We start from the raw sequence: 14,707 nt of genomic DNA, 5'->3' as shown, positions 1-14,707 counted from the left end.
GATCGCAGGTCGAGGAGGGGCCGGGAGTGGCTATGTCAGGCGGGCTGTGTGGTATGGCGCTGCCCATGTTCCATGGGCAGCTCACTGCAACCTCCGCCTTCTGGGTCCAAGCTATTTTCCTGCTTCAGCCTCCCTAGTAGCTAGGATTACAGGAATGTGCCACCATGCCCGGCTAATTTTGTATTTTTTTTTAGTAGAGATGAGATTTCTCCATGTTGGTCAGGCAGTTCTGGAACTCCTAGGCTCAGGCAATCTGTCCTGGGATCAGGACTGTGCAATCCTGGGCAGATCGCCTGAGCCTAGGAGTTCCAGACCCACCTGACCAACATGGAGAAACCCCGTCTTTACTTAAAAAAATACAAAATTAGCCTCCACCATGGACTCAGGTACAGCTCCTACCTGAACACGGCACGCAGCAGCAGGGGCTGCAACCCTGACACTGTCAGTGTCACCAGCAGCGCGGATCCTTGGGCCAGAAGCCTCTGGGGCGCCTAAATCAGGGGGTGGGTCCCTGACTGCAGGAGGGCGGGAACCGACCCTCAGTGCCACCCCAGAGGCTGCACCGTGCCCAGTGCCAGGGTCCAGCTCCTGGATCGCAGGTCGAGGAGGGGCCGGGAGTGGCTATGTCAAGCGGGCCGTGTGGCATGGCGCCCCCCATGTTCCGTTCCAGGGAGGCCCGCCAACACGGAAGTGCCTGAGCCGCAGTTGCCACCTGCACGCGGTGCCTGGGGAACGTGGCCAGGGCGCGTGTCTCCTCAGCCTGCTGAGCTGCGCATGCGCTGCTGGCTAACGGCTCTGCTCTGCGCGTTTCTGCTGAGAGAGGCCTGAGTGTGCAAGAGCTTGGCGAAAACAGAACTTTTTACGGGTGTCGAGGCACTGCGTGGACTGAAGAAGGGCAAAGACGATCGGGGTGGGAGGGGGCGGGTGGTGGCTGGGGAAAGGCTAGCGGGAAGCTAGGGCCAACGGAGGGGTTTGGGGGAGGGCGATCCGGAGGCGCGGGCTCTCTCTAGCAGGTTGCCGCAGCCATGCAGTGGCTCTCTCCAGTCGGTGGTGGCAATGACTTGCCCACGGGCCAGGAGCGCCCGAGCCCCTTCAGCCAGCTAGTGTACACCAACAACGACTCCTACATCATCCAGTACGGGGATCTTAGAGAGATCCATAAAGCTGCCTCCCGGGGCCAAGTCTCAAAGCTGCAGAAGATGACAGTGAAGAAGAAGACCATCAACCTTAATGTAAAAGACGCCAGGAAGAGGTACCAGGCCCTGCTTGAGCCAGGGCTGCAGAAGGAGATGGTGGCTGCAGGAGGATTTCCCCTTCGAAGTCGGGGGCTGGGGGGCCTGGGGAGGAAGGGAGCAGGTGGAGGAATGGCTGGCGGCAGGGCAGCCACCATGGGCCCCAGGGTCTAGGCCTTCTTCCCGGGCAGGCCCCCAGGCCTGGGACCGGGGCGCCCTGCTGGGCAGAAGGCCCAGGCCACCTTAAAATCAACCCCAAACTTTAGCTGCTTTCTCCTTCACTCCTACTTCCTCTCACAGAGCACTGTGTAGAGAATTTTAATGATTTAACTCACAAAATTAAGTACATACAGGGTTTTACTTTTAATGTACAAGCTTTAAAAGATAATGTTAGCTACATTATGAAACGGTGCATAATGAAATAATTCCCATAATATATGTACTTCTTGGCTAAACATTCTTTGGATAAAGTCCAATATCCATTTTGATATCAATGAATGTCTATGTAAATATGTTCTTTGCTGAGGGACCTTAGAAGGAAACTTTGAGGTGGGAAGATGGTTTATGTTCTTGAATTTAAGAAGACTGATTTTTCTTAAGATGCGAGTTCTTTATCAATTTTACATAAACCAAATAAAGTTATCAACGTTTTAACATTTTTTGAATTACACAGGCTTTTACTATTGTGATGACATTTTACATATTTTGTAATGGAGTAGAAAAGTCTTGCCCTTCTAGATACCAAAATGCGCTATTAACTTGCAGAAGATGGGCCGGGCGCGGTGGCTTACGCCTGTAATCCCAGCACTTTGGGCATCTGAGGCGAGTGGATCACCTGAGGTCAGGAGTTCAAGAACAGCCTGGCCAATAAGGTGAAACACCATCTCTTACAAAATCACAAAAGTTAGCCAGGCAGGATGTCGGGTGCCTGTAATCCCAGTTACTGGGGAGGTTGAGGCACAGGAGTCGCTTGAACCCGGTAGGTGAAGATTGCAGTGAGCCGAGATCCCACTACTGCAATTCAGCCTAGGTGACAGAGAAACTCTTTCTCTCTCTCTCTCTCTCTCTCTCTCTAAAAAAAAAAAAAAAAAAAAAAAAAAAAAAAAAAAAAAAAAAAAAAAAACACACACGCACACACAAATTGTTTACTAACAGCTGAGAAGACAGGTAAATTAATACGACAGAATAGAAAATCCAGAAACACCCAAACATATGTAAGAATTTAGAACTTGGTAATGGTCACACTTTATACTACTAGGAAAAGAATTAGTTTCCTAAGTAAAATGCCTGCTTTTTGGAGAAAATTAGATTTTTATGCCAGAAAATAAGTTCCTGATGGAATATAGATTAAAAGTTTTTAATGTACAAAATGATAAAAATAACAGAAGAAAACATATATGCCTATTTACACAGATATATTTTTATGTTGACAAAACTTTTCTAAGATTGTCAGAAGCAAGCATTCTGAAGGGCAATTTAGTAAAACAAAAATTAAACCACCCTGCATATGAGAAAAAATAAAAGGCAGCATACTTGTAAAAATGTTTACTATATGTGTGTGTGTGTATATATATATTAGATTTAAAACTCTTCATTTTATAGAGAATTCACTCAAATCAACAAAAATCCCTCTAATTTAAAATTGGGCAATTTAAATTAGAGATCTAAATTGCAGATCTAAAAAAAGTACTTGGCCTGTAATTTAAAATTGGACAAAGTCCTTTTTTAAGATCTGCAAGTGACCTATGCACAAAGGAAATAAATTTAGTGTTCCCGGTTAGGGAAGGCATTTAAGTTAAAAAAGGAGTCAAATACTGTTCTCTATCCACAAAGTTTGTGTGGATAAAAAGCAGTGATATTTATAGTACTCCTTAAAGTTTAAGTTGCAGATGACTTTTCAAATAGACAATTTGATGGTAAGTACCATATTTCAAAAATTGTATATGCCCATTAGTGGTCAATTCTATTACACAAAAATATTTTTAGAAAATAATGAAACATACACACAATTTCTTTTCTGAGCACTGCTTGAAATATCAATGTATTAAAAATCCATTTAATGGCTTTTATAAATACATTTCAGTGAGTTTACAGCATGGGCTAATATGTGATCACTCAAGGTAGAAATATATTCAGAAATATGTTGACATTTGAAAATGTATTTTGGTATACTAAGTGAGGGTAAAGTAAAGTTCAGTTTGATTATACATACACACAGACTATGGTCTTGTGTTATCTGAAATTATGTACAAAATATAAAATTTGTGAAGGACATTTGTTTTTATATAAAATGTTTTTCCTTTTTATTATCTTTGATTTCTGCATTGAGCATGGACAATGCTATTAGTAAAAGTTTATTATCAATAAAATAATTTTTGGGAGGAGCAGCAATATGAATTTTACACAGATAAAATAGTTTCTTGCTTTCTATATTTTAATTTTTATTTTTTGTGGATTAGTATGTGCTGTGAACTTTTAGCATCTTCAGAAGAGAATCTTTTTATCTGTGCTTATTGACTTACATATTTTATTAGACACATTTTTATTATATAGATTTATTACATATGTCAATAACTATAGATTAATCACTTTAGTGTAGTGTTATTAGAAAAATAAAAGAGCAAATATAAGTGCTTTATTTATAGCAGTTTTTTAAGATACTGAACTTCCCAACTGTATTGATCCATTCTTTTAATCCATTTATTGCATGTAAGCTGAATGCCTATCATGTAGAAGATACATTCTAACTCTCAAGACCCTTTCATCCTTAAAAATTTCACACTTACTTGCTCAGCCTGAGCAAAGTGAGAGATTTAAAATTGGAGTATTAGGATTGAATCTCAATTGAAGCTTTTCCTCTCATCTTTCAAACAAAAACACTTCTGAAGTGAGAAACTAGTAATTTTGGAAATTTATAATAGCTTTAAATAGCAATATTAATCATTGGAAATACCTAATTTACATGTATTCTATAAATCTAAATAGAATTTACATATATTCTATAAATATAAATACAGAATTAGATGAGCCATACCTATTTATTTGAATCCCAAGTTTCCTTTGGCTTGAAGCTTTTAAAATATTAAAGAAGTACTGTGTTTTAATAATTTGTTGTTTTTATTTCAACTCTCCTTTTGCTTAGTACTCTAAAAGGCTAACATTTTTTTCAGTGTTCATCCTGTGACTAGGACTGCCCTTGTCCTGTTGTATATACTATATTCCACTTCTTGGAAGGCACTGTGAATTGTGTGATGCCTCCTTATTTTATGCACCAGTAAAAGATTGTTTAAATTTCTGCCAAACATAGTGGTAATAAATAATGAATTATAAGTGGCATTTCAATCAGAAATGTTAAAATATGAGAAATTGAGCATCTTAGAATCATTAAAACACAATGTTATCTCTAACCTTTAAAACACACCACAAAGTAGGCATAATTGCACCATTTCACTTAAAATGTTGTCTTTGTTAAGCAGTAGTAATAATTATAGTATCTAACAATTACCAAGCTGTTACATGTGCTAGGAACTCTCCAAAATACTTTGCATAGATTCTCATTGAGGCATCATAGTGATAACCTGTGAGATAACTGCTGTATTCATCTTCATTTCATTGATGAGAAAATTGAGGTGCAGAAAGTTTAAGTGACAGCTAGAAAGTGAAAGACCTTAAAGTAATATTCAAGGCCAAGTTGAACTGAATCCAAAGACCAAGCTCTTTCTATTCAGATGGACCACTCTTTCATTAATGTAGTGAGTAATGAGAGCAAATGAATGCTGTACTTTCTTCAGGAGAATATTAAATATTTGTTTTGAAGGCAGAAAAAGAGCATGGTATTTAATGTTTACCATTACATAAATAATTGTATGTTTTGATACAGTGTACTAAACTTTGCCAACAAGTCCTCTCACTCTCATAGGACTGCTCTACACTGGGCCTGTGTCAACGGCCATGCGGAAGTAGTAACATTTCTGGTAGACAGAAAGTGCCAGCTTGACGTCCTTGATGGTGAAAACAGGACACCACTGATGAAGGTAAACAGTAGCTAGTTTTTTTCAGCAGGAGATAGATTTAGTTTAAATACATAGAATAAAAATGAATTTATCTCATTGAAATACAACTAGTTTTGAAACCTGTGGAATATTTATTTTGATTTCCTATACTTTATAATTTATATTCTTTATAATTTATATTATAAATTATTTAGTTTATAATAATTCTTGCTTTAATACTGACAGGCTCTACAATGCCAGAGGGAGGATTGTGCAAATATTCTGGTAGACTCTGGTGCCGGTCTAAATATTGTAGATGTGTATGGCAACACAGCTCTCCATTATGCTGTTTATAATAATAATTTGTCAGTGGTGGCAAAACTGCTGTCCCACGGTGCAGTCGTCGAAACGCAAAACAAGGTAGACATTAACCAATGTTATTTTCAAAATATTTGAAATCAATTTGTTTTAACATTAACATGTGTACGATTTTTTTATATTTGGAAGCTCAAACATTCCTTGAATGAAAATAGCTTGAAAGAAGTTAATTGTCTAAGATTTTACTTTAAATATTTATGTTTTTACAAGAACTATTAGAGAGTATGGCTTTTCTGTGCATTGATGGTAAATATTTGAATTTGTTAAAGGTAAAAGTTTTTCAAATATTCTTTCCCACACAGGTGTTTTTTTTTCTTTCCAGTTAGTGTAAAACTAGAGGAAAGCAAAATTTGCCTGCATAAATTGAGTCAACATGTAAAATTTAGGAAATATGCAGAAATCTGGGTTTCCTCTTAAAGGATTGAATCTGGTGTCTCTTGAGCCCATATGACTGTTTGGTATACTATAAAGACGTTCTAGCTTTACATAAAGCATATGTTTCCAGTTTGCTTCTGTGCCCACCTAGTTACATCACTTACTTGACTTATCTCTTTTGCCTCTGCAAATATTTCAGTTATCAATTCCTCTTTCGTAGTATATTTTGGTAAAGATTTCAAGGTATTCAAGACAGTTGATAGGTGTTTATAATATATAGTTTGTATAGTTTATATTTTACATTAATTCATTAATAATGGGGTTGACTTCTAGAATTTAGAAGACTTTTTAAACAATGATTTTTCTGTATATAAACCATAAATAATTATCTTCTATTAAAATGCCGTTAAGCCTTTTTAGATTAATCATGGTTATATTTGAATAGGTTATGCCTATTGCAGAAAATATTACATCCTTCTCCTCAGAATTGTCCCTTAAAATTCAAGTGATTTAGTGGCTTCTATTATGCTAATCCATATAGATGAGTTAGAACTTTCATTAATAAGTCATTTTATTTATATTTTTGATATTTTGCCAAAAATTTAAGTAGCAACTACATAGAAACCAGAATAAAAATGGATTGTTGCATTTTAAGAAGTAGATATGCATTAGAATCTTAGGATCATCATTATAATTGAGAATAAACTTTCATACTGAATTGTTAATAGCTGAGATAAAATTCTATTGTCTTGTAATAGGAGAAACCCCATGGACCGTTTAATAATAAGCAATCAAAGTTCATTTGAAGCCAATCTCTATTAATTTAGAGTCACTTCCTTAGTGACCCATGTAGAACAGGTGTGCTTGACATCGGCATCTGGGATCTTGGGATTATTGATAGAAGAGAATCAAGCGAGTTTGTATTACCCAGAGGAAACCTCCATTTTTCTTGGGAAACTTTCAGATCTGTATCCCTGAAATTATAATTTGTCAAATGTTAATGTCTGCCACAGAAATATATTGTCAAATAAGGACTAGTCAAAGCTCAAGTCATTTATTGAATAATGGATATTTAATTCACAGTTTTATAATATTTCTTGAAAATAGATAATGGTAGAATCTGTTGAGGTATAATGCTTCTGGTAAGGTAATCATTCTTTGGAATATAGTTTAAGAAACACTGCTTTAGAGGTAACAATTTAGATTACTAATTTAGTCAAAAACAAAGTATTTACTACTATGTCTTAGGGTTTAAGGATATAGAGATAAAAGATACAGCCCTTGCCCTCAAGAAGCTCTTGGTTTAGATGGGAAACCATAAAATCATTATAATATAATGATTTTTGGAGATAACCAGAGTTAACATGGTGATGCAGAGGCTGAATATTTACAAGGGAAGGTGCAGTGCATGGGAAAGCACAGAAAAGGGACAAAGAAGGGACTGCTATTGACTTACTTTCTATTTTATGTGTTTAAGTTCATAGGATATTATATAAGGTTTTCAGTTCAGCTGAGAAATATGTAATTTCCTGAATTTTAAATTGTTTTGCTATTTTACAGGCTAGCCTCACACCACTTTTACTGGCCATAACGAAAAGAAGTGAGCAAATTGTGGAATTTTTACTGACAAAAAATGCAAATGCGAATGCAGTCAATAGGTTTAAATGGTATAGTATTTCTTTTTTTATTAAAAAACACTTGTGCAGTGTTCTAGAGTAATAACACTTGTTCTAGAGTAATAACAATTTTAAATAACATTTACTTAAAATTATTAGATTATAGTGAAAATATCAACACAAATTATCAGAAGAAAAGCAATTATTTTGACTGGTCAACATAAAGAACAGTATATAGTAGGATTTATCTTCTCTTATTATATTGACTGATTCCTATGTGTAATCTGATGTTTTTGGTTGCATTATCTTCTGTTAGCTAAAGTGGTTCTCTATTAGTTTTAAGAAGTATGAACTTTTTAAGTTTACTTTATAATTCAATATTGAATGATTAACACTTTTACAGTATTTTTCTGACTTCTGTTTTTTATACACTTTTTAAAAAATGCAATATTTCCTGGGCATGGTAACTGTCGCCTGTTATCCCACCACTTTGAGAGGCCAAGGTGGTTGGATCACTTGAGGCCAGGAGTTTGAGACCAGCCTAGCCAACATGGTGTAACCCCGTTTCTACTAAAAATACAAAAATTAGCTGGGCATGGTGGCACATGCCTGTAGTCCCAGCTACTCGGGGGGCTGAGGCAGGAGAATCGCTTGAACCTGGAGGCAGAAGTTGCAATGAGCTGAGATAGTGCCACCACACTCCAGCCTGGGTAACAGAGCGAGATTCTGTCCCAAAGAAAAAAAAGCAAAATTAAATAGAAATAGGAGTTTAAAACCATTTTGTCTTTAGGATAACTGTTTGCTTTAAGTTGTTTCATTTGAAGAATATTAATTTCAGGTTATCCCTATGTGACTATTAATTGCTATCACCAGATACTGTGAATTTATTATTATTTTTCCTTTTTTATTCATAGTGTATTTTTATTTTTAATTTGTATGGGTAGAGGGAAGAAATACATCTTTAATTGGATTAACATTTTAGTTAATTAAGATAAGCCATAGGTGAGTAATAAAGAGAAAAGAGGCTTTTGATTCATACAAGACTGAGTTTAATTTCTAGCTTCCTCACTTGATAGGTGTGACCTTGCAAACATTACTTAATACCAAGTATGATTTTCTATATGAAAAAGAGAATAATAATATGTCCTTTAAGGATGATTGCATTGAAGTAACATTACAAATATCAACAGCATTTAATTCAGGGTCTCATACATTCTTATCAGCATCATTAACTAAACTTACCATGACTACTACTAATATCATTATTCCTAATATTATTTTAAGCCTTCAGATTGCTGTCACTGGTCTGACTTCTAGCTGATTTTGAAGTATAAACTATTACATCAGACTAAGGAAGGAATAGATAATTCTTCACTTAAATCTTTTCCTCTGTTAGATTAGTGAACAGAGCATAATTTCTTGCCCCTCAAAGGACTTTATATTAGTCAATTCTAGTATGCCATATCCCATTGGGACATGAGTCTTTTTGCTCCTTCCTTTCAGCCTTCGTGGTGATTTACAAGGATAAACATTTGAGCACTCAAGATATTTATGTTTGTTAGTACATGTAAATGGTTAATTCTACACTGACAGGCACATATTAAATTGGTTCTGCTCATAATAATGAAGTTATCTCTTTGTTATTTTAGCACAGCTCTCATGCTCGCTGTATGTCATGGATCATCAGAGATAGTCGGCATGCTGCTTCTGCGAAATGTTGACGTCTTTGCTGAAGATACGTGTGGAATGACTGCAGTACGTTATGCTATTGCTTGTGGATTTGATCAGTAAGTGTTTACATTTAGAGGCTAGGTGAGATTTTATAGTTTGTTTCAGGTAGTTTTTGAATGTGAGTTAGTTCACTTCATCAGCCAGAAACTAGGCAAAAAGCTAGACTAGTTAGGAGTATCGTGTCTAAGATTCTTTATTTAAGGACTTTCAACAACTTTATCCCTAATGTTGTCTAGTTGATTTTTCTAATTAGTTATTTGGGTCTTGAAATGTCCACTTTAGCAGAAAACCTGATAGTGTCCCCTAGGGGCTGTCTTCCATATCTAAATACTTGAATTAAAAAAAAAAAATCCAAAGGGTTCCCTAAGTCCAAGGAAGACATTCTTTTTGTATAAGTCAAAAGGATTGGAGGCGGAAATCGCTATATCTCAAGTAAGTTGGTTAGATTTAACAGAGTTCAGCCTCATCCATCATTGATCAGTCTTCATGTATAAAAGTAGGAATTTTGTTGTTTCCATTGATTCTGTTGCTGCATCATTGCCATTGAAACTGCTCCTGCAGTCTGGTAATGATTGACCTTTGTGACCTTACTGACATAGATCCCTCAGCCTTTATGGTGATCCATATGTAGACTTCAAAGTCATTAGTTTTTTAAAGTTCACATACATATTCTCAGCCATTATTTCCAAAGTACCAGCACCCTGCTCTGGCAGCTAGGACTTTTAACTTTAGCCCCCCACATAGTGAGCAAATTGACCCTTCTCCTCCCACTCAAAACCTGATGTGAAGCCCACATTTTAGCCTGGACTTGGCCTAGACCTTCATGGTAAGTTATCCTTTGAATGACTTTTTTCTATTTTCTCTAGCAAATATTAGTTGTGATAGTAAAACTGTAAGACAGGTTGAAATAATGTTACAGGAATAAATTAGAGATCCATTTTTATTTTGTTACCAGATCTATATCCCTGGCAATTTATATCCTGTGAGGCACCATTTTATAGGTAGTGGAAGGCCTCATCTTGTTCTGTAAGATCCTATGTCATCTTTCCAAATTTGTAGTCGGTTCCAACTTGTAGTTGTCCCCTCAAGTGATTCTTTTTTCCTAAAAGCAAAAATCTCCCATGCTACTTGCATCTCTTATCTCGAGTTTTTAAAATATTTTCAAATTTTGCATTACCATGAAGCCATTCAATAGACTTCACTCTATCTCAAGTAAGTTGGTTAGATTTAACAGAGCTAAGCCTCATCCATCATTGATCAGTCTTCATGTGTAAAAGTTGGGATCTGTTCTGGCTTCAGTGGTACATATACTAAAATTGAAACAATGTCGAGAAGATCAGCATGGTCCCTGCACAAGGATGGCACACAAATCTGTGAAGTGTTGCATATTTCTTGCAGTCCCCAAAAGGACGTTTGACTACTTTCTAACTAGCTCCAAGGAAACGGTGTGAGTCAAAGCAAAATGCGTGACACCAAGTATTGCAGTTGTGATTTTCATACAAAAAATATTTATGTAAGGTGATGTATGAAATGAGATGTGGTGAGTAACACATAGGATCTTCTGTGCAAATATGTTGTAAGTAGGCATCTCAGAAATGAGAAAATAACAACTTGCATCTTCTTTGTGGAACTTACAAAAAATAGTGGTAGGGTTTTGTCTTCCACAGCAGCTGGAAATGAACATAGTGACTAAGCCTCATTTTAACAAAGATTTGTTAGTTCAGGTTTAAGGAGGTAGATAAAGAGTAGTAGTAGTCCAAGCCAGATGCTGACATCTATTAGTTTTCTGCCCTTGGTGTGACTGATGAGCTCAGTAATAGAGGATAATCAGATTATCCAATTTGATGAATTAATATATTTATAAGTAAATTTCATTACAAATTATAAAATAGCTTAGATGCCTTGAATTACAAGCCACAGAGACTAGAACATCTAATAGCCAAAAGTAGGAATTAATAACAGAAAACTGCAACATTTGAACATTATAACCTATGAAGAAACACTTTTTTAAAAAAATTAAATTTATTTTTTGTAGAGACACGGTCTTCCCTTGTTGCCCAGGCTGGTCTTGAACTTCTGGGCTCAAGCAATCCTCCTGTCTCAGTATCCCAAAGTGCTTGCATCACAGGCATGAACCACTACACCAGGCCAACACATTGGGTTTTATTGGGAATTTTAAAATAGTTTCAGCAATAAGGTTCAAGAACAAGTTATTTCATTGCTTCACTATTTCTTTGAGCATTTTAAAAATGTTATCTTGTTAAATCTTTATAATAACCTAGTGAAATGAGGCTCTAAAATCCTCATTTTTAGAAGACATTGAGCCTAAGAGAAGCAGCTTGTTCAACAAAAAGTACCTATTGGTAACATGCTAGAACTTTTTCTGAGTTAGGAACATTTTCCATTAAGCCAAGCTAACTGTAGTTAATTTACTGAGTTATACTGCCCTCAATTCATGACTATTTCATCTTACTTTAATTCTTCTTTAATTAGAAACTTAATAAGTTCATAGAGCTAACAAACTTAAAGTCTATGGAATAAGTAATGTTCTGATATTAGCTCTGATATTGTCTGAAATACTCTAAGAACTTAATACATTTGGTAAATGTTTTTTATAATATCAGTGTTAAAATAGTAATTTTATTTATTACATTTTAATACCTAGCATTCATCAACAACTTTTGGAATATATACGAAAATTATCTAAAAATGCCGGTCCAGGTAAGACTTCTGATAGTAAACTACTCTGGGTGGTGCTACCATAAGATTATGGAAGTGTTGATCACAAAAAACAATTCAAAAAGCAATGTGTAAATAGCATGTGTTTACATATGTACATATGTGTGTGTGTGTGTGTATATATATATGTAGCTTTAATTTTTAGTTTATAATTCAGAATTAGTTAATCATTTCATTGTAGGTAGTTTATAATCTCAAAAAATATTATCTGAAAAAATATTCGTTTAATTATGGTCCCTAAAATCCTATATAATACTTTTCTATACATAAGTAATGCAATTTTTAAGTTTCTATATTGTATGTTTCCTCAATTGTCCTAACAACTTAGGCTTGTTATAAAATGTATAACCCTTGTTGTGATTGATGAACTCAGTAATAGGGGATGCTTAGGTTAGCCAATTTAATTTAAGCAGCTGAAAATCTGCTTCATATGTTAACGAATTCATATATTTATAAACAAATTTTATTACAAATTATAAAGTAGCTTACATGCCCTGAATTACAAGCCACAAAGAATTGAACATCTAATAATGAAAAGTAGGAATTAATAACAGAACGCTGTAACATTTGAATATTATAACCTGCGGCGGTCCGTCCTACATGTGATTGAGACACATACCCAGACACCCATATTCAATGAAAGAGCATCAAGGGTTCTGAGCTGATTACAGACACCAAGGAAGGTGCTGTAAAGAGTCAGCAGCCACAGTCCTGGCTGGCTGGCCCTGTGGGCATTTATTAGCAAAGTTTTAATGATAAAGGCTTTGAGTCAACACACCTGTGGGTAATTAATCTGGTCACCCCCCCACCCCAGGAGAGCCATCCTGCCCATGGGTGATCAAAAGTTAGTCTTAAGACCACATAAGTAAATAAGCTATTTAGATAAACTACTCTACCTTCCTTTGTACCCACTTTAAGCTATTTACTCAAGGTAAGAATTAGGCTGCTTTCAGCCATAACCTTATCTTGAGACTTTTACAAAACCCTCTGGCCTTCCAAGAAGATTTGTGTCTATGTCCTATAACTTCATATTAAAATGTTTTTCACCAGCCTGACTGAACTCCCACAATAACCGATGAAGAAACACGGTTTTTAAAATTAATTAATTAATTAATTAATTTATTGTAGAGACAGGATCTCCTTATGTTGCCCAGGCTGGTATTGAACTTCTGGGCTCTATTTAATTTTTACAATACATAGTTTGGATTTAGTAAATGAGAATTAATTACAGTTGAGTCTTGAGCAATGAGAGTTAGGGTGCTGATCCTCCATGTAGCTGAAAATCTGCTTCATATGAAAATCTGTTTCTTTTGACTCCTCCAAAACTTTACTAGTAGTCCACTGTTGATCTGGAGCCTCACTGAAAGCATAAACAGTCAATTAACTCATAGTTTCTATTTTATATGTGAGCTGGAATAAAGAAACTTTTATAAGAAAGAAAAAATATATTCACTATTGAGTGGAAGTGAATTATTATACATAAAGGTCTTCATTCTTATTTGCCTTCATGTTAGTAGTCTGATAAGGAGGAGGCAGAGGAGAGATTTGTCTTGCTATCTTGCAGTGGCAATGGAAAAGAAAAATCTGTCTATTAGTGGGCTGCTACAGTGAAACCCTTATTCAAGGATCAACTGTGGGACATAGTGACTTGTGTCACTAAAAAAGTAACTATCTTTAGAACTTGAAATTTAATAATACTTTACTGGCACCATAAACAAATGCCAACAAGAATCACAAAACTTAGCCAGGGTGCCTCAGTACCAATAGGAGATTATTTTTCAAAGATACTTACTGAATGTAGAAGTCAGAAAAGCAATTTTTTTGTTGAGAAGCGCAGGTTATGTTACATAGTCTTGTACCAACAAGGTCTCACTATTATCAACTTCATTCCCCCTAAGTTGAAACCAAATAAGATATATTTACTTCATTAGAACAAGATATGTTGTTCTATCTGCTGGATAATTAGTGTGTTAATAGTAATTTGTTACAACAAGAGACTGTGTTTCTAATAGTCAAAATATTATCATTATAAATATTCAAATAGCTTATCTCTAGGCTCAACAAATTATAATAAAGTTACACAAATTTTTCATAAGAACCAAAATGCTACTGTGATACCTAAATGTGACATAATGCATTGTACAATATGAACTATATGAGCACTTATTTATTATATATTTATCAAAGGACCTCTATAAGTTAGGTTTTGCAAGTTGCAAGAGACAAAGATAGAATACACATTGTTTGGGTCTTTGAGGTGCTCATAATACAGTACAGGTGTCCCTATTGAATTTCTGCATTTTTCCAACAGAATTTTCTAAAAAATATTTTTTATTCATTTATCCACTTGTCCACTTAACAACTGTCAGGTATCTTTATGGCACTAAGCATCTTCCTTGTTATTATCATTGTCATTTTTTATTATTTACTACTTTACTAAGGTACTAAGCATTTTTTCTTGTTATTATCATCTTTTTATTATTTATTACTTTATTTAGTGCTTACTCTGTGCCAGAACCCCTTTGGGAGCTTATAATTATTACTTATTATGTCATGTTGTTACTGTATTCAGCATGTGTCAGACATTTTATATCCAAGGTGAAGAATTAAAGCTTTAAAAAGTTTGATAGTGTCCGCGCAGTGG

At 35.5% G+C, this 14,707-nt stretch overlaps 1 protein-coding gene and 1 non-coding gene across 2 annotated transcripts in view; both read left to right on the top strand.

Moving 5' to 3' along the window:
- The first annotated feature begins 712 nt into the window (after positions 1-712).
- LOC112426922 (ankyrin repeat domain 30A) overlaps positions 713-14,707 on the top strand; it is a 133,167-nt gene continuing 119,172 nt past the window's right edge. The window contains exons 1-6 of the mRNA XM_071068735.1: positions 713-1,252; positions 5,152-5,266; positions 5,471-5,644; positions 7,538-7,644; positions 9,243-9,380; positions 11,990-12,045. Coding sequence (XP_070924836.1) covers positions 1,026-1,252; positions 5,152-5,266; positions 5,471-5,644; positions 7,538-7,644; positions 9,243-9,380; positions 11,990-12,045 — 817 coding nt within the window. The 5' untranslated portion in view covers positions 713-1,025. The remainder of the gene's footprint in view (positions 1,253-5,151; positions 5,267-5,470; positions 5,645-7,537; positions 7,645-9,242; positions 9,381-11,989; positions 12,046-14,707) is intronic.
- LOC139356466 (U6 spliceosomal RNA) lies at positions 10,611-10,717 on the top strand. Its single transcript, XR_011608437.1, has one exon. It is a non-coding gene; the product is annotated as a U6 spliceosomal RNA (small nuclear RNA).

This window comes from Macaca nemestrina, chromosome 9, assembly GCF_043159975.1.
Source record: "Macaca nemestrina isolate mMacNem1 chromosome 9, mMacNem.hap1, whole genome shotgun sequence".
Lineage (NCBI taxonomy): Eukaryota > Metazoa > Chordata > Mammalia > Primates > Cercopithecidae > Macaca > Macaca nemestrina.
Note: the sequence above shows the minus strand (reverse complement) of the source record. Positions and strands in the feature narration are given on the sequence as shown.